At 43.7% G+C, this 26,042-nt stretch overlaps 2 protein-coding genes across 7 annotated transcripts in view; one reads left to right on the forward strand and one right to left on the reverse strand.

Moving 5' to 3' along the window:
• LOC113244754 (methyl-CpG-binding domain protein 4-like) overlaps nucleotides 1-24,853 on the reverse strand; it is a 46,002-nt gene extending 21,149 nt beyond the window's left edge. Inside the window, 2 exon segments of the mRNA XM_057314634.1 lie at nucleotides 11,642-11,850; nucleotides 24,460-24,853. Of these exon segments, the coding sequence (XP_057170617.1) occupies nucleotides 11,642-11,850; nucleotides 24,460-24,853 (603 nt within the window).
• LSM14A (LSM14A mRNA processing body assembly factor) overlaps nucleotides 24,638-26,042 on the forward strand; it is a 54,307-nt gene continuing 52,902 nt past the window's right edge. For 2 of the 6 annotated variants that reach the window (XM_044378918.3, XM_026484305.4), the window contains exon 1: nucleotides 24,687-24,972. In XM_044378918.3, coding sequence (XP_044234853.1) covers nucleotides 24,852-24,972 — 121 coding nt within the window. In that variant the 5' untranslated portion in view covers nucleotides 24,687-24,851. Of the gene's footprint in view, nucleotides 24,973-26,042 lie in introns of all 6 variants that reach the window. The other 4 variants (XM_026484303.4, XM_026484302.4, XM_044378919.3 and 1 more) reach the window with 3 other exon arrangements.

Below are 26,042 nucleotides of genomic sequence, written 5' to 3' on the forward strand. Positions count from 1 at the left end.
GCCAAACACAGACACTTAACCAACTGAGCCACCCAGGCATCCCTTCTCCTATTTTTTATCTTAGCACATCACCATTTATTTCACAGTCTTTAAGCTCGACTCATTCTAGACTTCTCAATTCCTCTTTCTGCCACCTTCATCTACTCTAGGACCAAACCCTTTAGAGTCTGACTCTCAGACCTTTCCCCTTATTTCATTACTGATGACCCAGGCTTAGCTCACACCCCTGGATTAATGAAATAGACTGTAATAACTGGACTTACCCATTCCAAATTAACTCTCTACAATGCCAGAGCGCCTGGGTGACTCAGTCAGTTAACTGTCTGCCTTCAGCTCTGGTCATGATCCCGGAATTCTATGACCAAGCCCTGAGTCTGTCAGGTTCCCTGCTCAGCCGCAGTCTGCTTCTCCCTCTTCCTCTGGCCCTCCCACCACTCATCCCTCTCTCTGTCAAATAAATAAAATCTTTTTAAAAATTCTCTACAATGCCAACAGAATGATCTTCCTAAAATTCATAATTTATTATGTCACTACCTCATTAAACATTCTTCAGTAGATTTACACTCCCTGTAAAAGAATATCTAAACTCCTAGCAGAACAACAAACCAAGTGCTACCTGGTCTCCAGTCTATGAACACACCCAAGGAATGTAATGTCCCAAGTCAGCTAGTCCCCAAGTAGAGGCCCGACAATTCTCATGTTCTACCTCATGAACTATGCATTCATGTTTCCAGTCCAGGTGGGATATCTTGGATTTCATAATCATCTTGATCCAGTAACAAACGCTCATCCTCCCTACTCCCCGCCTCAGGGAGAGGAGTCTCCATCTCCAGCCACCAAGACTCAAAGTGTGGTGGGACCACCTTGTCCCTTCCCTCTTTTCCCACATCAGGTGCAGAAGTCCTGCCCGTTCAGCCTCAACAGCATCCATCACTAGCTGCCTTTTTTTTTTTTTTTTTTTGAGAGAGAGAGCGAGAATGAGAGTGTACACGTGAAAAGGGGGGAGTGGCCCAAATCAAGAGTCAGATGTTCAGCCGACTGAGCCACCCAGGCCCCTATAGTTACCTTTTTCTAATGTCAAGGCCATATCTCCTCTCTTTAAGATTACAGTTGTTCTCTCTCTCTTTTTTACAGCTGTTGTCTCTTATTTATCCAGTTTACTTCAAATGCAATTTGGAGGATTTATATTCAACACACTGACATCATGCATGGCTCAGATTTTGAGCATCCCAGAGATTCCTACTTTCCCTGGGGATCACCATAACTATTGCTTTAACTGGAGTTTTGTATTACAAACTTGAAAAAGATTAGCTATAAAATGAGGACTCTTGGTGATCAAATCAACTGTCCATTTTTATGATTCACTTTATCTCAAAGTTAAGATTAGAGGCTGTCCTAACATCAAAACAAAGGCCTTCTTTCACCCCATTGAGTGTGTTTGAGCAAAAATGGAACTGCTTTTGTGGGGGATGTTATCTATAAAAGAAATGTTCAGCGTGTGGCAGGTTACGAGATGCCTTATAACAAAGATATTTTTCTAATAGCTAATGTGCTGGATTAAAGGTGGCCATTAATTGACACTGTTTCCATTAGAGGTGTCACTGCCCCTCAAATTTGGGCAGGTTCTATAACTGCGTTGACCAGCAGAATACTACAAGAATGACATCATGTCAGTTTCAGGCCCAGACCTTAAGAAACAAGCAGCTTCCATTTCTTGTGTCTTCAATCTGCCACGGAGCCCTTAGTTACTATGTAAGAATTCCAACTACCCGAAGGCCACCGTACTGGAGACACATATAGGGACGTCCTGAGGCTGCATGAATAGAGAGACATGCCCAGCCAGCCCCCAGTTGAGGTCTCAGACATTGTGGAGCATAAATGATTCCTCCTCACTGTGTTCTGTCTGAATTCCTGTCCCATAAAACTATGAGGAAACAACAAAATGACTGTTGTTTTAACTCACTTAGTTGTGGGGTAATTTGTTACCGAGAAATTGATAACTAGTACAATACAAACCTGATAAATTAGAAGCTCTAAACAGAATTATCCATTCTATAGAAATATATTGCTAATGAAAATAATCTGATTATTCTTTTCAGATAGTTTTATGAAATCATAAAGCAAATCTATGAGATATGAAACAAAGATAAGAGTGGAAAGTTTGTATGTGATTTTAAAAAAGAGACAATTAGAGGTGAATATTGGAATACTGACATATTTTGCTCTTCAGAACGCATATCCAGAAGAACATGTCAAATTCCACTTCTGGATGATTCCTAAGTTTACACTTAGACAGACTATTTTTCAAAACAAAGCATTCTGTTCGTTTATTTATACAATGAATATTTATTGGATACCTACCATGTGTCAGGTTCCATTCTGAATGCTAAAGAGAGTGATGCACAAAACTGACAGTTCTCCTCTGAGAGCTTACATTGAGTGGTAAAAATAAAACAAGAACACCAGTAAGCCACAGTTAGGCTCAAGAATAGGAAAATCATCTTAGTGGACAAGGTACAGCGATATACACTATGGTGGCAAGAGGGCAGTCCCAGGCTTACTGGGGCCTAGGGACGGGTCCCAGCACTGGCAACCAGGAACTCAATTCCTATGGGATAAAGGACTCTTGCTTTCTGCAAGACTAGAGTCCCAAGCCAAACTCAGAGTCCTGAGGCTCTTTCTCTTAAAAAGAAGCTGAAAAATCCCTAAAACTATATATAGTATATATATGTATATAATACACTGTAGGTTAACTGACTTGAATTTAAATACAATTAATTAATTAATATAAAAGAAGCTGAAAAAGACAGCCGCCAAGTGGGGCTAGGTGTCCTGACTTCACAGAAGGCTATGGGTCTGGAGAGGTGAAGAAGAGAGGAGGCGAGCCAAGTTGGATGCAAGATTCCCAAATGTGATCACAGAACAAGGGCAGCCAAGCATCGTGAAGAAGATCTGGTTCTGGGCTGGGGGCAGACAGAGAACATGTGATGGTAACTATTAAAGCCAGAAAACGACGAGACAGGAAGGAAAGAGAAAACTCACCTGCAAAACAGTACATCTATTTATGAGAATCAGATACCACTGAAATTAAACATAACCAGAACCTCTAAAGTCTACTTAACATGTTTTGTCTACACAGAAGAAAGCTGTACCGCTATTTTGTAAGGGAAATCTGTGCTTTCGTTTGTCATCTACTGAGAGTTTTTATTATTGTTCCTAAGTGTTTAACAATTGCTATAGTGGGAAAACAAAAATTAGCAGCCTGCCAAGCACTTATGAGTCTATTCTGCTGACTAGCAGCCACTGTGCAGCCCGGGAGAGGACTGTGGGGCCCGCCCCAAGTGAGGGTGGCTCTCCTCTCTAAGGGGAGCCACTATAACTCTAAAGAATGGACCAAAATTACCAAAAAACTGCAGGAATTCTCACAGACAAATGCAGCTACTTTAAGATAAAAATGAAACGGAGTATTTTGAGTCATAAATAAGTTTTCATAACTTGATTTGAGTAAAATAACAATCTCCTAACTGTTATGTTTAAATTCAGGCATGAATGGAGCACATCAGATCACCCTGGGTAACTTCTGCCTCATTTATTAGTGAGGCAAATTAGTATCCAGGATCCAGCCATTTTATTCTTTAAAGAAAAAGGAAAAAAAAAAAGCAACTGAAATAAATATCCATCCACAATTTGACAAGAAAGTGGCCAGGAGGCAATATCAAATAGTGAAGAAGAACACAAACTCTGAAGCCAGAATAATGAGATTCGGATCTTGACGCTGCCAGGTTATAGGTGTGAAATCTTTGGGAGGCAGCTTTGCTTCTCTGTGCCTCACTTTCTTCAAGCAGACTACATTGGCACGCACATACTATATTGGCACGCACCTATTACATTTTAAGGGGGTCTTCACAAATGAAATTGAGTAGCAGGACAATATTTTTATAAGAATATATTTTGTTTTGCATCACGAAAAACTACGAACGCATACCTTTCTGGTGGCTATCTAATGGAGCTGCCCTAAGAACCCTTTCACTTCTAGATGGGGCCCGGGACTTTGTTTTTATTTTTTTAAATAAGTTATCTTTCATACGCTCGGGAAGGAAGAACTGTACTGAAACCGAAAACTCCCCACCCAGGAAGAAGTGAACCACTCAGGTGCAGCATCTGTTTTGCACTAGTGCCCCTGAGCATCTCCTGGGTAGTTGTCCCACTCCCGACAGGACTCAGGGACTCCGTCCTAAGTGAGCAGAGGGACGGGCGGGGGAAGATCATCCCACTCAGCACCCGCAACTTCCCTCCTTCCCTTCCGGCAGACCAGCGGGCGCAAATAAAGCCGGGTGCGCCCTACCGCAGCGCCTCACTCACCTGCCGGCGGGAAGCAGCTCGGAGATGGACAGCAGCACCTCCCCAGGGCTTCCTGAGCCAGAAGGCGGGGCGAGGGGGTGTGGCCGCGGCTGGGGCGGGGCTAGGGGGCCTAGTCACTCCCACCGAACCTCGGGGCTTGGCCCCTCCCCCGCCCACCTCTCTGCGCCTGCGTCCGAAAACGCGGGGCAGGCTGGGAGGTAGTGGTGGCGTGGTGGTTGGTACCTTGGCGAGCTACCTGTTGTGCTGCTCCCGCGTTATCTCGGGCGTCTGCTCCTGCGCCCGCCATCTGAGCCTTCCGGCCTTCCCAATCCCCAACCCCCAATAAAAGTGAACATAACCATCACCCCCAAAAGTTTCCTTCTGCCTATTTGTAATTCCTCCTGGCAGGCACAGTCAACCATAACTACTCCTTACGTAACCCTAGATCTGCTTTTGGTCACTATAGATTACTTTGCATTTTACGGAATTATATATAAATGGAGTCGTATATTATGGGCTTTGAAGGGGGTTAGAAATCAGGATTAATTATTTTTAGATTCACCCATGTTGCTGGGTGAATCGATAGTCCATTCCTTTATACAGATATAGAGCCATTTGTTTATCTAGTCACATATTGTTGGACTTTTGGGTTGTTTCCAGTTTCTGGCTACAACGAACAAAACTGTCAACATCGATGTGCAAGTTTTTAAATGGATATATATGCTTTTATTTGGATTAATACCTACGAGTGAAATGGCTGTCATTATGACGGGTATACGTCTAACTTTTTAAGAAAACTGCCAAATTGTTTTTCAAAGTGGTGGTTCCATTTTACATTCCCACCAACAGTGAGTGAGAGTTCTAGATTCTCCATATTCTCACCAAAACTTGTTAGACATTCTAAAAGATGTGTAGTGATATCTCCTTGTAGGTTTAATTTTCATTTATCTAAATGACAAATGAAATTGAACATCCTTTCATAAGCTTATTTGCCATCCACGTGGCAATTCAAATCTTTGCCCATTTTTAAAAAGTGGGTTCCTCATTCTCTTACTAATCAGTGTTGCAAGTTCTTTACATAATTTGGGTATGTCTTTTCAGATATGTGATTTGTGAATATTTTCTTCCAATCTGTGGCTGGTACTTTCATTCTCTTGAAAGCATGCTTCAAAGCAGACATTCTTAAATTTGATAAAGTTTAACACATTTTTATTTTTGTTTTTGGTGTCATATCTAAGAAATCTTTGCCTAACCCAAGGTCCCAAAGATTTTGTCTATTTTTTCTCTACAAGTTTCATAGTTCTAAATTTTAAACTTATGATCACGATCTATGCTACATTAATTTTTATGTATAGGGCAAGAGATGGGTTGAAGTTAATTTTTTTGCATATAGATATCCAATTTTTTCAACCATTTGTTGAAAATATTATCCTTTCTCCACTGAATTGCCTTTGCCACTTAGCTGAAAACCAGTTGATCCCATAAATGTGGGTTTATTTATGGAATCTATTCTGTTCATTGATTTATCTATCATGATATTGATACCACATGGTCTTGATTACCATAGCTGTATAAGTCACCTTGAAATCAGATAATTTAAATCTTCCCACTTTGTTCTCTTTTCTCTTGGCTATATCCTTTGAATTTCTAAATGAATTTTAGAATCAGTTTGTCAATCTCAACAACAAAAACAAAAAAAGCCTGCTGGAATTTTGATTGGAATTGCAAAGGACATATAGATCAATCTACATCAGACCTTAAAAATATTGAGTCTTCCAATCTATGAATACGGTATACATCTCCATTTACTCAGGTATTCTGTAATTTTTCTCAGAAATGGTTGTAGTTTTCAGTGTACAGGCCTTGCAATATTTTGTCAGATTTATCTCTAAGTTTTCATACTTTTAATGGAATTATAAATGGTATTATTTTTACATTTTTCATAGCTTATTACTAATATATAGAAATATAAGTGATTTTTGTATGCTGATCTTATATCCGGAAAACTTACAAAAACGTACTCGCTTATTAGTTTGAGTAGCTTTTTATACATGCCAGAAGATTTTCTATACAATCATACCATCTATGAATAAAGACCATTTTCTTCTTCCTTTCTAATTGAGATGATTTTTACTAATTTTTCTTACCTAATTGTACTAGCTAGTGCCTCCAGTATCATTTAATGGGGAATGAATTGTCTTTTCAATAAATATGGCTGGGTCAGTTGACTATTTATATAAGAAAGCATGAACCTTCACCCCTACCTCACACCATACACAAAAATTAATTTGAGAAGCATGTGAAAGGTAAGACAATAATAGTATTAAAGAAAACATAAGAGACCATGTTAATGGATAAGGGCAGGCAAAGATTTCCTTGATGGGACACAAATAGCAGTAACCATAGAAAATTAATACATTAATTCAATTTAATGTATAAATTAAATAAGCTTAACTTATACATTAATTAAGTTAATGAAACTTCTACTCATCAAAAGACACCATTAAGAAAGTGAAAAGGGGCACCTGTGTGGCTGGTCGGTTAAACATCAGACTCTTGGTTTCAGCTCAGGTCATAATCTCGTGGTCATAGGATCAAGCCCGGGTTGGGCTCTGGGCTCAGCATGGAGTCTGCTTCAACATTCTCTCTCTCTCTCTCTTAAATAAATAAATAAATAAATAAATAAATAAATAAATAAAATCTTTTTTAAAAAAGTGAAAAAGTAAGTGACAGACTAGCAGGAGATGTTTGCAAAACATATATTTGACATAAGGATGTACTGTATGGTGACTAACATAACACAATAAAAAATTATAATTAAAAAAACCCCGTATATTTGACAAGGACTCTTATAAATTAACAAGAAAATATCTGGATTAATTTTAGGAAGGGGGGGACAGAAGACTTGCACTGACCTTCACAAAAGAGAATGTCCCAATGGCCAATAAGTGGATGAAAAGGCATTCAACATCATTAGTCATCAAGGAAATGCAGAGCAAAACCACACTTGATTTATCACTATAAACCAACACTCTCAACCCCCACCATGGTGCAACCAGTTTGGAAAATTGGCAGTATTTACTAAAGTCAAACATTCATGGGGCACCTGGGTGACTCAGTGAGTTAAGTGTCTGACTCTTGATCTCAGCTCAGATCTCAGGGTCGTGAGTTCAAGTCCTGCATTGGCCTCCCCCCTGGGCATGGAGCCTACTTAAAAAAAAAAAAGAAAAAGAAAAAAGAAAAAAAAAGACTAAAGAAAGCTGTCTAGGTGTGGAAACGGGAAGCCCCAGGCCAACCCAGGAGTCTGACAAAAGCTATGTGCTTCAGTGGATTTAGTACAACACTGGAGCCTGACCGGTATCCTCTGCTGCCATCTAGTGAAAGTTGATGGGAATGCAAACATTTTCTAAAGTGCCAAACGCGAGCTTTTTAAAGCAGTAATTGGTTATTTTAAAGGCCAAAGATGTACTTTCAGGATGGATAAAACCCTTGATGTACACAGCATATGGGGGGGAGGGATTACTTTTCTAAAAAGTTTAAATTTCACTGTAGTACGTTCGGTCTGTTAAAAGCGATCATGTAACATCATTTGATGTAAAATTCTTAGAATTCCCAGAACAAAGAGTATTGTAGGCACTATAAAGACAGATGGCCAAAGACCATTCCAGTTGCATAGGGTATGGAGGGGACATCCTTACTCCACTGGGTAATATAAATTCTGGTGATCAAAAGACGTGCTAACTTGTCCTTTTCTTTGTTAAAAGTTTTCAAAAGCGGCGCCTGGGTGACTCAGTTGATTGAGCGTCTGACTCTAGATCTCAGCTCAGGTCTTGCTCTCAGGGTTGTGAGTTCAAGCCCCATGTTGGGCTCCATGCTGGGCGTGACGCCTACTCTAAAAAAAAAAAAAAAAGTAGTACTCGACAAGTCATGGGGGTAGACACTAGCAAAGGTTTAAAAAATGCTTCTGCATGAGAATTTAACCCTAGATTTATTTCCCTGAGAGTATATGTCAACTGTGTTGCTAGGCAACCTTGCTTACAGTAAAAAGATCATTGGTAAATGATCTGGACTGAAAGATAATTACCTGATGGGAAAAACCACTGTTTTGGGTTTCCTGAGTGTGGAACTCTTGTAACTGGGCACGTCTCTTGCAGAGATCTTGGAAGCTATGCCTCTAGAACTGTGAGATTGTCTCCTGTGAAGCATGGACATTTATTTTTTATTTTTTTTTTAAAGAATTTTATTTATTTATTGGACAGAGATAGAGACAGCCAGCGAGAGAGGGAACACAAGCAGGGGGAGTGGGAGAGGAAGAAGCAGGCTCATAGCAGAGGAGCCTGATGTGGGACTCGATCCCAGAACGCCGGGATCACGCCCTGAGCCGAAGGCAGACGCTTAACCGCCGTGCCACCCAGGCGCCCCGAAGCATGGACATTTAAATCAGAGCAGCGCTCAGAAAGGCCAGATGTGCATCTTGCCTCCTTGCACCTACAGAGTGAACTGTGGCAAACACACTCACTGCAAACAGCCCCTGGAGCTGCCCTGCCGACCGCTGTGGTTTTTGCCCTCTATCCTTCTCAAGCAGCTGAGCGTGGCCTATGGTCACCTTGCGAGCCTAAACAAGCCCTTGGACACCCCTAATAGGCGTTACATGGGTAATTACATCAGATGCCAAGAGGACTTTTTTCTTCTCCTTTCCATAACTATACTCATTTCCTTTTCATTTGTAATCTGTTATAATTTGCTGAATTATTGTGACTATAATGGTGGGGGACAGGGATTCAGTGAGTGAAAATGAGAGAGGGAATGCCTTTTCCCCTCATTTCATTTTTTCACTTTTTATTATGAAATAATTTTGAACTTAGAGAAAAGTTGCAAAAAGAATATAAAGAACTCCCAGAGGGGTGCCTGCATGTCCCAGTCAAAAAAGCATGCAACTCTTGATCTCTAGGTCATGAGTTCGAGCCCCACATCAGGAGTAGAGATTTCTTAAATAAATAAAACTTTAATGGGGGCACCTGGGTGGCTCAGTCAGTCAAGCATCTGTTCTTCACCTAGGGTCGTGATCCTAGGGTACTGGGATCGAGCCCCACATCAGGCTCCCTGCTTGGTGGGGAGCCTGCTTCTCCTCCTTCTGTAGCTCCCCCTTGCTTGTGCTCTCTCTCTCTCTATCAGATAAATAAATAGATAAATAAATAAAATCTTAAAAAAAAAAACCTCCTAGAAAGACTTCACAGATTCACTGTTAACATTTTGCCATATGTGCTATATCTTATTTTTATGTTCTCTCTACATTTATTATTATTACCATTTGAGAGTAAGTTAGAGCCGTCATATCCCTTCACTCTTAAATATTTTCTTGTGAATTTCTTAAAAGCAAGACACCTACTTGCATAATCACAATATAATTCTCAAAGTGGGAATTAACATCAATATGAGGCTATTACCTGATTGGCAGACCTATGAAAATTTCACCAGTTATTCCAATATTGTACTTCATAGCATATTTTTTCCTGGTCCCAGATCCAATCTTTCAGTCACCCCATTGCTTTTGGTTGTCTTGTCTCTTTATTCCTCTTTAATTAGGAATAGCTCCTTAGCCCTTTTTTGTCTTCCGTGGCATGGAAAGTCTGAAGAGTAGAGGGCTTTGTTTGTCCATTTGTATTTGTCTGCTGTTCCCTTACAGTCAGATTCAGGTTTGGGGCCCCATACTTTAGGGAACTCCACTTTGGCCCTCCTCCCGCTATATCTCCCAAGTCTAGAGCCAAGAAAGCAAGCCCATGAGAGCCTGCCTACTCCTCCTTCTAGACCAAATGTCAGCAAACCTTTTCTTTAAAGGAACAGAGAATAAATACTTTACGCTTTGCAGGCCATAAGATCTCTACTGTAACTACTCAATTGTGCCGTTGTAGCAAGAAAGCAGCCGTAGATCATAAGCAAATAATGAGTATGGCTGGGACTCAAATAACATTTTACTTACAAAAACAGGCGGGGGGGGGGGCACCTGGGTGGCTCAGTCAGCTAAGCTTCCAACTCTTGGTTTTGGCTCAGGTCATGATCTCAGGATCGTAGATTGAGCCCCGCTGAGGGCTCTGCACTTAGCAGAAAGTCTGCTTGAGATTCTCTCCCTCTCCCTCTGTCCTGCCCCCTGCTTTCATGTGCTCACTCTCTTTCTCTCTCTTCTCTCCCACTAAAATAAATAAATAAATATTGGAAAAAAAAAAAAGAGGCAGAGGGGGCACTTGGATGGCTCAGGCGGTTAAACAATCGACTGTTGATCTCAGCTCAGGTCTTGAGCTCAGGGTTCTGAGTTCAAGCCCTGCATTGGGCTCCATGCAGGGAGCCTAGATTTGGCCCAGGAGTATAGTTTACTGAGCCCTAATCTCATCCATGCCCTGGCCACCCAGAGCTCCAGAATGCCATGCCCGAACAGCCTCATGCCCACTACCAGGGCTAGCCTGTATGGGCCTCTCTTCCCCAAGTCCACTGTCCTAAGGTGTGACATATTGCTAGGGTGTGTGCTTCCCAAGGCTTAAGTGTGACCAAGAGGTGGCAGTTTTGAGGAATGTGGACAGATTGGAACGCACAGTCGTGTATGAAGGGGAGGCCTTTGCTGTGTGGGAAAGAGCTGAGAGCGGGAAGAGAAGAGGGAGTGGGCCATGGTCAGGGCTGGCTGTCCCCACTTCACCATATTCCAGTGTGGGACTCCAAGGAATCTGAGAATTTTTACCTTTGAACCTGGCCTTCCAGCTTGGTTTGAAGGTATAGTTTATTCAGAGAAAAAGAACATATTTTCCTTAACCATTTATTGCTTGAATTGTAACTTTTAAACATTTAAATATATGGGACATGGTCTCCATTTATATTTTGCCCTTGCCCCATAATGCAAGGGGGCAGCCTGTGCAAACGCATGAACACTTCTCAGAATGGCCTCAGCCAGGCTGAATGGGTCCCCACAGGTGCTCACCTGCAAAGGGAATCTCAGGTGGCTCCAATCTCCGCATTGCCCCTGGGAGAGTCTGCAATGACCTGTAGGCAATGCTGCCCAGCCTCCTTTGCCTTCAGCTACTTGGCTTGGCAACAGGCCCCAGGCTCAGTGCTCATACTCTCAACAACAGAACGGTGATGACCCCCCACACTGGCCAGTCCCTCATTGCTCCTATCATACACTTCTGGAATGCCTTTTCTTTCCAGTTTATCTAACTAATTTCTTTGAACCTCTTCATATTTGATACTACGTCTTGTGGCAGACGTAAGACTTCTGAAGGTTCTTTGTCTCCCTCTCATTCATTTAACCTACAGCCACCACTGCTGTGACTATCACCATCTCAGTCATCATCACTGCCGCCACCACCACCACCACCACTGTCATGACCGCCATGACCACCACTGCCACCACCATGACCACCACCGTGATGACCCTGACCACCATCACCACCACCACCACCTTGACTACCACCACCTCTGCCATCACCACATTGCCACCACTGCCTCTGCTCAACACAGAGCCTTTAAAGCACATTTCCCTCACCCAGGACATTCCAAAGCCGTAAAATGTTGTAGGGGGTTGCCATCTTACTGACATTAGTGCATACTCATGTCCAAGACACTCTGGAATTCCAACTAACTACATAAATAAACACCAATATGGTGTCCAGATCTTTAAGTGGTGAGGTGTATCTGGAAAGATGACCAATTCTTTAAAATGTTATCCCATGAAGTACCTCTAACTTTTAATATTTTTTAGAGGTAAGTGATGAGTATTGGTCTAAATATCATCATTTTCAATAAAGTAATACTTTCGGGAAGGCATCCAACAACATCTAAATTTAAGAATTACTGCTATGTCATTTACATAATGACTAGAATATAGTAACATATAATTTGCTGTTATATAATTTACTGTTCTTTTTCATTATTTTGCTCATTTTTTTTACTTTTGTTCTAGAATTGTTTTCTATAAACTCTGAAAGTTCTATTGTAATTTGTTTCTTTTTATGATGCTTTGAATCTCCAGGAGAAGGCCATTTTTATGAAAGTGTTTTGCAATACTATATTGATGAGTTACTCTATCATTTTTATTTGCCAATAGTTACACCTATACTTATCATAATTTACTTATTTATATCTTCAATAACTCAGGTCACTTGTCAGCATACATAATTAGTCAAGATATGAGGTAGAGCAAAAAAGAATTTTGCACACAAAGATACAGAGCTGCATCAGTTATCGAGTGGATGACTTTCTCTTCTAGCTGCAGTAGACAGAGCTGAGGTTTGGACTGAGAAGCCATGAGTGCTCATCCTGGCTCAGCCATTAACCCCCTGAGGTCAAAACCACCAGCCTCCCTGACCCTCCATTTTCTTTTTTTTTTTTTTTAAGATTTTATTTATTTATTTGACAGAGAGAGAGATAGCCAGCGAGAGAGGGAACACAAACAGGAGGAGTGGGAGAGGGAGAAACAGGCTCCCAGCAGAGGAGCCTGGTGTGGGGCTCGATCCCCTGGGATCAGGCCCTGAGCCGAAGGCAGACGCTTAATGACTGAGCCACCCAGGCGCCCCGACCCTCCGTTTTCTTCCCACTGTAAAGAGGGAAGCATGATCACACTGGTTCTCTGCTCTGCAATGCAGGTCACAGGAAGATCAAATGATAAAATGCTTTATTACCAGTACATTCATGGGCTGCTTGTTATCATTTCGTGGCATGCAAAGGCTGCTTGTGGGACTGTGATCCCTAATGCTGTGGTGGCATTGCTTTTCTTTGACAGATGTTATCTGAACAGATAGCAGTGCCCTGGAGCCATCCTCTCTCTGTTTCATGGAATCGTACCTTGGGAATGAGTGCCTTCTTAAATTGTGTGTGTTAGGTGCCTGCCTTGCTTCATGCAAGCCGTGGCCCTGGTACCCTGGGAGAGATGCTTACAAAACTTGCTGGTACAAAATAAGCCATTGGAATTGTTTCCTGGTCTATCGTGCTCTGGTTACTGAAGCTCCGTCACAGAGGGGTTGGCCTTCTGCATTCCTCCTTCTGCATTCCTCTGTAACGAGCTAACCATGGGCCTAGAAGTCCTTAGATTTTAACTTGCGGCTGCCCAAGGACTAAATCTCCCCTCTCTGCAAACTTTACATCTGTAGATACACTTCAGAAAAAAATCACAAAAGCAGCTATGAAGATGTATCGTGCATTCTCTTTTGGGGTTTGGTGGGGTGTTTTTTGTGTTTTTTGTTTGTTTGTTTTTTTTTTGAGAGAGAGAGGGAGAGCATGCAAGCAGGCAGGGGTGGGAGGGAGGAGCAGAAGGAAAGGGAGAGGGAGAATCTTAAGCAGGCTCCATGCCCAGAGCGAAACCCATCACAGGGCTCGATCTCACGACCCTGAGATCATGACCTGAGCCAAATCCAGAGTCGGAGCCTTACCTGACTGAGCCACCCAGGCGCCCCTGTAGATTCTCTTTGGAATCTTGGACCTGGGGTGGATGTATCTCACTGATTTGGGGGAATTTTAAACACTGGTATTTGGAATATATTTTGTATCCCATTCTTTTTTTCATCTTCTTTTGGGACTTCAATGGCACGTATAATAGACCATTTGATATCGTCCCAAAGGTCACTGAGACTCTATTCATCTTCTTCAATCATTTTCTCCCTATACTTCATTTGAATAATTTCTGCTGACATGTCTTCAAGTTGACTCTTTGGTATTCAGCAGTTCCAAGTCTGCTCAATTAGGCCATCCCAGGGATGTTTTTGATTTCTGGTAACTCTCAACCCTGGGCTTACTTGAAAGTCATGATCCTTTTGGTTTTCAATAGAAAGATGTAGGACTTCACTGAGCCCCTCCTATCTGTCAGGACTTGAACTTCAAACTAGTACAGACATGTCTGCCTAAAATTCTCGCTACAACTTTCAGCTGGGTCCCCTGAGGCCTTGCCATGTGCGTGTTCTCTTTAGGAATCAGCCAGAATTAGAGGGAATTTATATGCACATTTTGTAGTTTCTCCCTATGACTCTCTCCTTTCTGGGGAGTCCTCCCCTCCATTCCCAGCTGTTTTGGCAGCCTTAAAATCTAAGCTCCATCTCTTCCGCTAATAAGACCACCACTTGATATTTTAACTCTACTGGACCCTATGCCATGTGTTCCTGAGAACTCAAAGTGCCCTCCAAGGAAAAGCCTAATAAATGGGAGCTAACCCTGTTTCCTTCCCTTCTTACAAGACTCAAGTTTCCTTCCATTCCTGCCCACTTTAGGTTGTTTGCTAGTGCCTTCAAAAAATAGCATTAAAAAGTGGGGAGGTTTTTTGCGGAGGGGGGTGCCTGGATGGCTCAGTCAGTTGAGCATCTGCCTTTGGCTCAGGTCATAATCTCGGGGTCCTGGGATCGAGCCCCACATTGGGCTCCCTGCTCAGCAGGGAGTCTGTTTCTCCCTCTCCCTCTGCCCCTCCCCCCTGTTTGTGCACACTCTGTCCTTCTGACAAATAAATAAATTAAATCTTTAAAAAAAAATTTTGTCTAGGGCTAGTAATTGTCATCAACAGATAAGTGGGCCCAATACAAGATACTGTCATTTCCAGAATTAAACCCCACCTTCCATTGCACTTTACTTTTCTTTTTTTAAAGGATTTAAATATTTATTTGAGAGAGAGAGACAGAATCCAAAAAGGGAGAGGAGCAGAGGGAGAGAGAATCCTCAAGCAGACTCCCCACTGAGTGCAGAGCCCAACACCGGCTCGATCCCAGGACCCTGAGATCATGATCTGAGCCGAAACCAAGAGTCAGACGCTTAACCGACTGAGCCACTCAGGCGCCCCTCCAACCTTTTTACTTTAATCTCCCTATGTTTTCATATTTATAGTGAGCTTCTTTTTTAAAGATTTTATTTATTTATTTATTTATTTATTTATTTATTTATTTATTTGAGAGAGAGAGAGAGAGTGTGCGCGAGCAGGGGGAGGAGCAGAGGGAGAGCGACAAGCAGACTCAGTGCTGAGTGCAGAGCCTGATGTGGGCCTTGATCTCATGACCCGAAGATCATGACCTGAGCCAAAACCAAGAGTCAGACATTTAACCGACTGAGCCACCCAGGCACCCCTCCATAGCATTTTAAAGGAGCTACTCTTTCTCTGACACTGAATTTTAATAAAAATATATACAGTGAAGATAGAAATCTTAACTATTTCCTGTCTTTAAAAGAAGTTTTTATTGTGGTAAGATAGACATAAAACTGACCAATTTCACCCTTTTTTAAAGATTTTACTTATATATTTGTCAGAGAGAGAGAGCACAAGCAGGGGTTTCCAGCAGGCAGAGGGAGAAGCAGGCTCCCCAACGAGCACGGAGCTCATCTCAGGACTCGATCCCAGGACCCCGGGACCATGACCTGAGCTGAAGGCAGATGCTTAACTGACTGAGCCGCCCAGGGATCACACCAATTTCACCATTTTTAAGTGTACAATTTAGTGGCATTAAGTGTATTCACACTGTTGTACAGCCATCACCACCACCTCCAGAACTTTTTCCATCTTCCCAAACTGAAAACTCTGTACCCATTAAATAATTACCCCCAACTATGTCCTCCCACCAGCCCCTGGTAACAACCACATTACTTTCTGTTTCTACGAATTTGACTACTCTGGGTACCTCATACAAGTGTGATCAAACATTATTTGTCCTTTTGTTGGAATATCCCCTTTTCAAAATGAGTGAACTCCTGGTTAAAGATGACTGGGGTTTTTTTGTTTTGTTTTTTGTTTTTTTAAGATGGCTGTTTAGGGGCGCCTGGGTGGTTCAGTAGGTTAAGCATCTGCCTTCAGCTCACATCATGATTCCAGGGTCCTGGGACTGAGTCCTGCATCAGGCTCCCTGCTCAGTGGGGAGCCTGCTTCTTCCTCTGCCTGCCACTTTCCCTGCTTGTGCTCGTGCTCTCGCTCTCTCTCTGGCAAATAAATAAATAAAATCTTAAAAAAAAAAAAAAAGATTGCTGTTTAATCCCACCTTTTTATCTCCAGGCCCTCACAATACCCTACTAAAATAATAGTAAAGGAGGTAAAAGGTGCAAATCCACAACAAGAGACGGGAATTTCAATGGAAATCAAGAAATAAGACAGACATTTCAGCAGACTTATTGAAGACATAAAATAGAGGACGGACACAAAGAACAAATATTGTATGATGCCCCTTATATGAGGTACCTGGAGTGGTCAAATCACAGACACAGAAGATAGGTGGTTGCCAGGGGCTGTGGGGAGGGGAAAACAGGAAAGCACGGCTAAATATGTACAGTTTCAGTTTGAGTAGATGGAAAAGTTCTGGAGGTGGATGGTGGTGAGGGTTGCACAACACTGTGAATGTAGTTAATGCCATTGAACCGTATACTTAAAAATGGTGAAAACAGTAAATTTTATTTATGTTTATTTTACCCTACATACACACAAAAATAGAGAATGGAGGTAACTGGTAAAGCCAAGCACAGGAGGCCAAAGACTGGAATGCCCATGGCAGGGGAGGGAAACAGCAGCCAAGTGGGGAGCAAATCATCCCTGGGACCCCCAAGTGGCTTGTGTCATATAAATTCCAAGTACAACAAAGGGTAGGAATAAGACAAGGGGCTGAACCTTACCCCCATCCCACCACTCTGAACAAACAGCCATGTGATAGCTTGATATGGCACCCCATACCCAGAAAAATGGCAGAGGCTCTTCTCTAAAAAAGAACTGAACATCCCTGAACACAGTCTTGCTCTTAGAAGGTCTCCAGTTAAATGTCTAAGAGAGTGGCTTCCCACCTGATCATCCTAACTGAAGTCCTTCGGTCTGAGTCCACTGCAGCAAGCACAGAGGCCCCATCACAGAGATGATTTATGATCTGGTTCTCCTATGTGCTCCAATAGTTACCAGAGCTCAACGAAACCCTCCAAAAGGAAGACTCACTCTAAGACAAGCAAACAAAACATAACCAAGAGGCAAGGGGCATCCTCATACAATGGAACTGTCACTAAAGCAAAGGCTGTACATAGAAAAGGCACCACCCAGACATAAGGGCCCACCTAACAATACACGCAGCCTGGACCTCAGGCCCACATGAAGGAAATAAAGGCAACTCGGGAATGGAAGAGAAGTTTAAAATATCTCTAAGTACTACCCCGTGAGGTAAACCTTCATTTAACATAGCTAGAAATTAAGATAATGTCTAAAATGGATGAATCAAGGCCTGGTGATGTAAGCATATTATTTAGAGAAACCACCAAGAGAAACAGCCGAATGAGTTAAAAGTGGTTGCCTCCATAGGACCACGGCAGGGGAGAGGTAGGCTGGGAATAATTGCTATGCAATATAAGCCCTTCTGCATGATTTTATGGTTTAACCTTACGCATGTATTAGCAGCACTTTGATTTTTTTTTTTAAAGAAAATGACTGGAAGGTTTTTGCTGGTTTTTTTTTTAATTTTTTGTAGCATTGTTTCATTCTGGAATTTTCCAATTAAGCTTTTGGCTAAACACATACATATGATAATGATAATTATTCAGGAATCGGGAGGTTTGTAAAAACACTGTGTGCCATTAGAGTAATCAAGCTCAGCTCTAACACATCTTGGCTTTTCAGGATAATTAGACCACACTGGAGGCCCAGATGGGGTGAATGAGAAAGCCATGGGTGTCTGCCATATAGTAACAAGAAAACATCACCCAGAACTACTCAACTGGCAATTGAAATTTGCATGTTAACTTAGTACACAACAAGAAATGAATAAAAATGCCTGGATTTGAGGCAAAACATTTCACTTTAAAAACCAAACATAGAACATAGGTGCGATAACGAAGACCGTACACAACTCATTTTAAGCCCTCACATATTAAAATAGAATCTGTAAAGCTAGAAGTGGTTCCCTCCATATCTCCTATTTTTTTAAAAAGGTCACCTTCTACTGTGAGCATCTTTCTTGAAATTTCACAAAACACAAAAAAAATCATTTGTCTGTGAATTCACCCAACAGAGATGTTTTGCACGTCTGCTCAAGGTCCTGAGTTGGTACTAAGAATGCAGAGGCAACGAGGTACATATAGTCCCTGCTTTCAGCACAACCTACCGACCCGGGTAGAAAATAGATACAGAACTAGGCAATTCACCACAATGTGATTAGCTCAATGGCAGAGTTAGCACAGGTTGGATAGGAAGGTTGGATGGGATCCTGTGGACGGAGCAACTATCTCAGACAGCCAATCTCCGGACAGCAGTGAGAAGGCCCTGGGACTGGATATCTAGACTAGGAGCCGCAGTGAGAAGGCTCCAGAGGGAGAATCCCAGAGAAGTCTAATGTGGCTTCCAGAACGGAGGACGAAGGCTGGAGGGTAGAGACAATGGAAGAAGACTTTGCCTCCAATTTTGACCTCAAACTTTCTAGTTTGGTTCTTCTTTCCAACCTGTGTCTTGACTCAGGTGGAAGACCCTGAGGTTAAAGTATCCTGCCATGGGAACCAAAACTACCCCCTCAAGCAATAAGGACTGCCCTGAGCCAGCAGACCCTGCCCAGGACTGTCTTTAAGATAGTGATCCATTTGACCTTCACTGCCTATCTGCTCACACCCACCCACGTTTGTCCCACATTTTCCTTATAAACTGGAAATATTTTCCGCAATTTGGAGATAATCTTTGAGACCCAAGTCTGCTATCTTCCCCAGGGTTGGCCTCACGGAAGTAAATTCCTTTCTCATTTCCCCACCACCCATTTCACGCCTTTCGATTTTGTCAGTGGTGAGTGGCCAAACCGGTCTGTTTGAGACACCACCACCACCCACCCGCCTGCCAGGCATTGCGTACCACCTCAACCGACTACAAGAAAGAGGGACAGTAAAGGCGTAGGTGGTAGACAGAAGAATTAAGTGGGAGCCAGTTCACACAGGGTTTTGTAAACAACAGACCCTAGATTATTCTAAGATCATAGAGCCACGAGGAGTCACGGAAGGTTTTTTGGGGTAGGACTTGAGGTCAGGTCTGGCATCATAAGATTTGCATTTTAGAAAGATTTTCCTTGGATAAATTCATCATAGACTAGTTTCTATTATTTTGTTTACTTACCAGTCACACACACACACACACACACACACACACACACTTCTTACCCATTTCTGTTGTTTGTTGTTAGGGTCATTGGACAGATATTTGAGTAATGGTAAGATTAATAATATAACTAGGGGTGCCTGGGTGGCTCAGTTGGCTAAGAGTCTGACTCTTGATCTCGGTTCAGGTCATGATCTCAGTTCAGGTCATGATCTCAGGGTCATGAGATCAAGCCCCGCCTCAGGCTCCTCGCTGGGCATGGAATCTGCCTGAGATTCTCTCTCTCAAAAAAATAAATATTTTTTAGAAGATTAATATAACTAATTACAGAGTGCTATTAGGTTTACAAAGCACTTTACCATATGCACTCTCATGGCAGGTACTTAGGAGGCAAATGGTATGGACAGAGATTTCCTGTTATCACCACTTTTCCACCCTGTGTCCACGGAAGATACTGAGTAACCAATCATGGCACAGAGTCCTGATGATTTCAGACACATCCTCAGAATTGTCAACACAAATCTCCTGGCAAGCAGTGCCATCTACTTGAGTTATCATTTGATGAAAAATTTGATTTGCCATCCTAGAATGGAGTAAAGCACATCCATTATGGAATCATACAGATGAGGTTGAAATTATTTCCCATCTTAGTATTGGATCTGAGTTACTTGACATCCCTGAGCCTCAGTTTCCTCATTTAAAAATTAGAAAGGCACCTGGGTGGCTCAGTCAGTTGAACAGCCTTGATTTCAGCTCAGGTCATGATCTCAGGGTGGTGAGATTGAGCCCTGCCTCAGGCTGGGCACTCAGCCAGGAGTCGGCTTGAGATTCTCCCCCTCTTCTCAATCCCAATAAATCAATCTTTTTTTAAAAATCAGAAATAGGGGTGCCTGGGTGGCTCAGTTGATTAAGCAACTGCCTTCAGATCAGGTCATGATCCCAGAGTCCCAGGATCAAGTCCCGCATCAGGCTCCCTGTTCAGCAGGGAGTCTGCTTCTCCCTCTCCTCCCTGCCTCATGTCCTCTCTCTCTCTCATTCTCTCTCTCAAGTAAATAAATAAATAAATAAATAAAATCTTTAAAAAAAATAAAAATTAGAAATAAAAACATTCAGAGCTACTACTAATTAAAAGGCAGCAAATAGGGGCACCTGGGCAGCTCAGTCAGTTAAGCATCTGACTTCAGCTCAGGTTATGATCTCAGGGTCCTGGGATCGATCCCCGTGTTGGGCTCCATGCTCAGCAAGGAGTTCACTTCTCCCTCTGCCTCTCTTCCTGCTTATGTTCTCTCATATGAATAAATAAAACCTTTTGAAAAAGATAAAAATAAAAGTCAGCAAACAATGAAATTGCATCATCTGTGCATTTACCTACGGAAATTCAATGATCATACTCTGAAAAGAGATAAGGAGGGAGACAGAAATCAGTCACAATTCCACATAATGTGCCTGCACCACAGAACAAACACGGGATGGGAGATCCCATAGCACCATCAATTAGTCTCAGTTTTGGCGTGTATCTCAGAATAAGCATTTCACTGCACAGAGAGTGGTTCTTTGAAGGGACATATTTTCCAGAAACACAGGTCTTAAATCCAAGCCAACGATGTCATGTTACTTAACTGAAAAGCTAGCAGTCTATTCCAACGCTAGAGGAAAAACTGACTGGCAGGGCATCTCTAAGGATAAAATGGACATATCCCTAATGGTTATACATGACCAAAAAAATCTTCCAAATTCCATTTCCAATTAGATTGAAAAGTTCACAGCAGACAATTACTTCCCCTGTAATAATGGGGATGAGGGGTAAAGTAAAATATGTTTATTTTTACAGATATCACAAAGTAGTCTAAAGGAATTAAATTCGGGAGAAGGGGGACAAGACTTCATAGATGAGAGGAGATTAGTGGCTACCGGGGCATTTACTACCTCTGGGCAAGGGCAGGGAAATGATGGGGCCTGCCAGGGTCAGAGGGCTCTGCTTGGCTAAGGAAGCACTAATACTTTACACATCTCTATGGGTAAGGCAACAGATAAGAATAGATGAAAATTCAAAACACAGAGCTAGTCTTCCTCTCTGGTTAAATGGGTGGCGGTGCAGAAGGCTGGGACCTGTACTGAAAGACATCATCATCCCCCGATGCTTGGGTCCAGGTCCCACTAGAAGGGGACGCTTGTGAGACACACAGATCATATCTTGCCCTCAGGCATTTGAAGCCCAGGTGAACTTATATTGTGAATTATAATAAAAAATACATATTTGGTCTTCATCCTGTTTCCGAAACAGAGCTCCTAAAACACTTGGAATTTCCTAAGTAATGATAGTGATAAAGGTGTCTTCTTATATGTTAATGAGGTAATTTCTATAAAGTGCCTAAGAATGGAGGCTGGTTGCCAGTACAATGGACCTGGTCATTAACAGGGTTAGACCTCTCAGTCCCAGCCTTCTACCCTCTACCCCCCACTCCCAACCTCCAAGGAGGCAAGAGAGGCTGGAGATTGAATCAATTGCCAATGGCCAATGAGTTAACCAATCATGTCTGTGTAATGAAGCTTCTATAATAACCTAAAAGGATGGGATTTTGAGAGTTTCCAGGTTGGTGGAGATGTAGAGATGCAGGGAGGGTGACATGCCCAGAGAGGGCATGGAAGTTCCACACCCCTTTCCACATACCTTGCTCTGTGCATCTCTTCTGTCTGGCTGTTCCTGGGTTATATCCTTTTATAATAAACCAGTGATCTAGTAAGTAAAATATTTCTCTGAGTTCTGTAAGCCACTCCAACAAATGAATTGAACCCAAGAAAGGGCATTGTGGGAACCTCTGATTATTAGCCAATTGGTCAGAAGTATGGTAACGACCTGGACTTGTGACTGGGTCTGGAGTCCAAGGGGGTTGGGGGGGTCATTGGAGCCCCCAATCTGTAGCTGGTTGGTCAGAAGCATAGGTGATACCTGGGGTTGTGATTGACATCTGAAGGGGGGGCAGTCTTGTAGGACTGAGACCTCAACCTGTGGGATCTGTCGCTATCTCCGGGTAGATAGTGCCAGAATTGAGTTGAATTGTAGGACACTCCAGCTGGTGTCCAAGAATCACTTGTTGGTATACACACATTGGAATTGGGATCTTGTGGCTCTTAAGCAGGGGAGCAACACAGGATTTGGGTTTTTGGAAGCCATGGTATGAAACATGTCACAGTTCTTAAACATTTTCTAGCACACAAGGTGGAAATTCATATACATAATATACTATGGGCTATCACGTTAATCATCTGCAATTACGCATGGTTCCTGGTGCCATGTGGTGTGGGAAACCATGAGTTGCAAGATATTAACTAGAAGCAACAAGATTGGTGATCCATGGAGTGTAGCTAGATGAGTACTCTCGGTTTCAGTATTGGATACCTGGTTGAGTCCCGGGGCCAGTGATGGGAATGAGCGGTGTGGGTAAAGGGCAGGTTTATTTGGGGGAAGGGTATAGATGCAGATAATTTGGAACATGTTGAGTTGGAAGTGCCTTTTAGACACACCCCCAAGGAATTGCATCTAGAAAGTATATAGTTTGTGTGACGTGGGAGTCAGAAGATCCGGAAGGAAGATGTAAATTTGGGAATCATCAGCTTTGAGATGGAAAAGGATGAGCTAAGGAAGCATGAGAAGCTAAGCTAGGTTCCAGGCCTGGAAGGGAAAGGAATGAACATGAGTAAGAGCTCAACTCCCTGGCAGGAAGCTGGTACTGAAGCGAGTTATTTCATAGCCTTCCTTTGAAGCCATTGTGCACCAGGCTCAACACAACCTCTAGTCTTCTTTCCTGCCTCCCCCTCTCCGCATTCTCACGCTTCTCTTCATTTGTTCATTCAGTTCACCAGACATCCTGTCTGTGCCCTGCCCTCATCCAACTGTTCATCCATACCTCAATTTACTGAGAAGCAGACACACGCAAATAATTAAAAAGACATATTGGAGAGAGACAAATGCCATGAAGAAAAAGTAAGCAAGTTAAGGACATATAGTGATGCCGGTGTCCTATTTTAATCAAGACAGTAAGGAAAGTCATCTCTGAAATTATACTTGAGATCTGAATGAAGTGCAAAGTTCTGGGTGAAGAAAGGGTGGCTAGAACAGAAAGGTGAAATGAGGCAACAAGGGGCTAAGTAATACGTTTTTATAAACCTAAGTAAGGAATCTAGCTTTCACTCTGTGTGACAAAGGATCACTGGGGAGAGGAGTATTGAGTAGGAGAAGGACGTGATCTGACTTAGATTTTGGCAAGATCCCTCTGGCTGCTGTGTGGAGAATTAACTACTGGCGGCAAGAACAGAGGTAGAGGGACCTTTCAGGAAGCAACTGCAGTCATCCTGGGCAGTGTAAGTGGGGTTTGTTATAGAGGGATAGGAATGGAGATGGTGAGAAGTGATCAGATTCAGGTTATAGTTTATAGATGGAACGGACAGGATTTGCAATCGGAACAGATTTCAGGGTGAGAGAGAAGTCAAGGATGACTCCACGGATGAACAGTTGAATAAATAAATGGTACCAGTTACCCCAGTGATGAATAGTAGGCAAAGGTTAATTTTAGAGGGAAAATCGGGAGCATTGCTTTGGAGACACAAAGTTAATTAGATGCCAATTAGACATCCAACTAGAGGTTGAGGAGACTATGGCTTATATGAATCCAGAGTTCACAGAATTGATCAAAGCTGCAGACAAATGCTTGGGACAGGTCTGCGTAGAGTGCCATTGAAAGCCACAAGCCTAGATGAGACCATCTGAAAGTGTTGGACAGAGTCCCAGCTCCAGCAGCTGCGAAGGGGAAGGGGGGGGCGGGAATTGGATTGGTAATGGGATAATGTAACGGGGCCTTGAGAACTTCAAAAGGGTCACAGTAGCCTCAAAGCGGAAAGGCCCGGGTCTTAAAGGGGCTCGCCAGGACCTTGAAGGCGGATGGGCCACTTTCCACGCTGAGAGATCCGCATTAGCGGACACAGGACGCAGGACAAGATACGACGGTCTGGAAATGGCGGAGGCCGCAGGTGAGATCAAGAGCGCCGCGCGCGTCTCCACTCCAACCCACCGTGTCCTGGCGCCACGAGGTACTTCGCCTCTCCCTGAATCGCCTCCCAAGCAGCGCGAGCACCGCTGCCCAGGACTAGGCCAAGACGCGCCGCCGGGACTACCGAGACCGCCGGGGAAGGCTGAGCCGCCCGCCGCCGGCAGAGTCTCGCGAGAGCCCGGCCTCGCCAGCCCAGCATGCCTCGCGTCGCCGCCGCTGCCGCCGCCGCCGCCGCCGCGCCGCGGCTTGAGGGCGGGAGGCTGGGGGAGGGTAGCGGAGCCGGCTCCGCCGCCATGTTGGGTCTGAGGCGGCTGCTGTAGGCGCCGACGGAGCGAGCGGGTTTGCGGAGCGGCGACAGCGGCGTGGGATCTGCCTCTCTGCGAGCGGCCCGGAGCGGCGGCGGCGGCGGCGCCATGAGCGGGGGCACCCCTTACATCGGCAGCAAGATCAGCCTTATCTCCAAGGCGGAGATCCGCTACGAGGGCATCCTCTACACCATCGACACCGAGAACTCCACCGTAGCCCTCGCCAAAGGTACGCCGGGGCGGGCCTCGGGGTGGGGTGCTGCGCCCGGCTCTCGGCCCGCGGCCTCCTCGCTCCCTTTTTGCCCCCTCCGTGGTCCTCCCGGAGGCCGCTCCCTTCCCTCCCTCCGGGCCCGGACGTCGCGGGCCTGGCCGCGGCCTCCCCCGGGCTTCCTGGCTTCCACCCCGAAGGTCCGCGCCTTCAATCCGGGAACTACAGGACCGAGAGCGGGGCGGGCGGGGCGGCCCTGAAGTCCGAGAACGGGCCGGAGAACACGGAGAGACGTGTCTTCCAACTCCGAAATTCGGGGATTCTGTCGTCTTGCCACAAAACAAAGCCTGAGTATTCAAAGAATTTTTCCGCCTAGCTCGAGTTTAGTGCTGATTTGTTGATTCTAAGGCACCTATTTTCTCACGTTCTTCATTTCGATTCTTTACGGTATTCATCAGGTGAACTGTAAGTAATGTGCCAAAACTTTGGGTTTGCTCAGCGACGCAGACGGTCTCCAAATGCCACCAGTACCACCGAGCAGATTCCATCCCACTTGTCTCCTACGTGGTATTTACCTGTTAAACCGGAATCCTTCTCAAAGGCTGTTGTGCAACCATCTCTTTATAAACGCTTGCGCTTCTCGCGCTGTGTTTCTGGAAAGCCGAGCTGGTGGGGAGGAGGGTCCCAGCTTGATCCAGGACCCTTGTTCCGAGGGCAGGTCTGAGTGGTTCGTGGGCGCTGACCTGTCCCTGTGGAGGCTCTCTGGGATGGCGAGTTGTGGGCATTGAGGAAGAAAGTGTTGTACCCGTATTATTTCATTAAGCGTCGCCCAGTCTGAGTGGGTTTTGTTTCGGTTCACACGTGCTGGGCCTTCGGTCCGCCAGAAAACCAGGAAGAAAATAAACTTTAACTCCTGCTCTTAAAACAAGTCTCACAAGTTTGAAATACTTAGGAGAGGGTAGCGAGATAACTGAGGTAGCTTTCCAATACATCTGGTAGAGTTACGGAGTGAGTACTGTGATAAGAGTCAGAGGGCCAGGGCTAGGAAGAAATTTTCTGCATTTGTAAAAAGAAGAAAAATTTATTTATAA

This window comes from Ursus arctos, unplaced genomic scaffold (genome assembly GCF_023065955.2).
Source record: "Ursus arctos isolate Adak ecotype North America unplaced genomic scaffold, UrsArc2.0 scaffold_19, whole genome shotgun sequence".
Classification (NCBI taxonomy): domain Eukaryota; kingdom Metazoa; phylum Chordata; class Mammalia; order Carnivora; family Ursidae; genus Ursus; species Ursus arctos.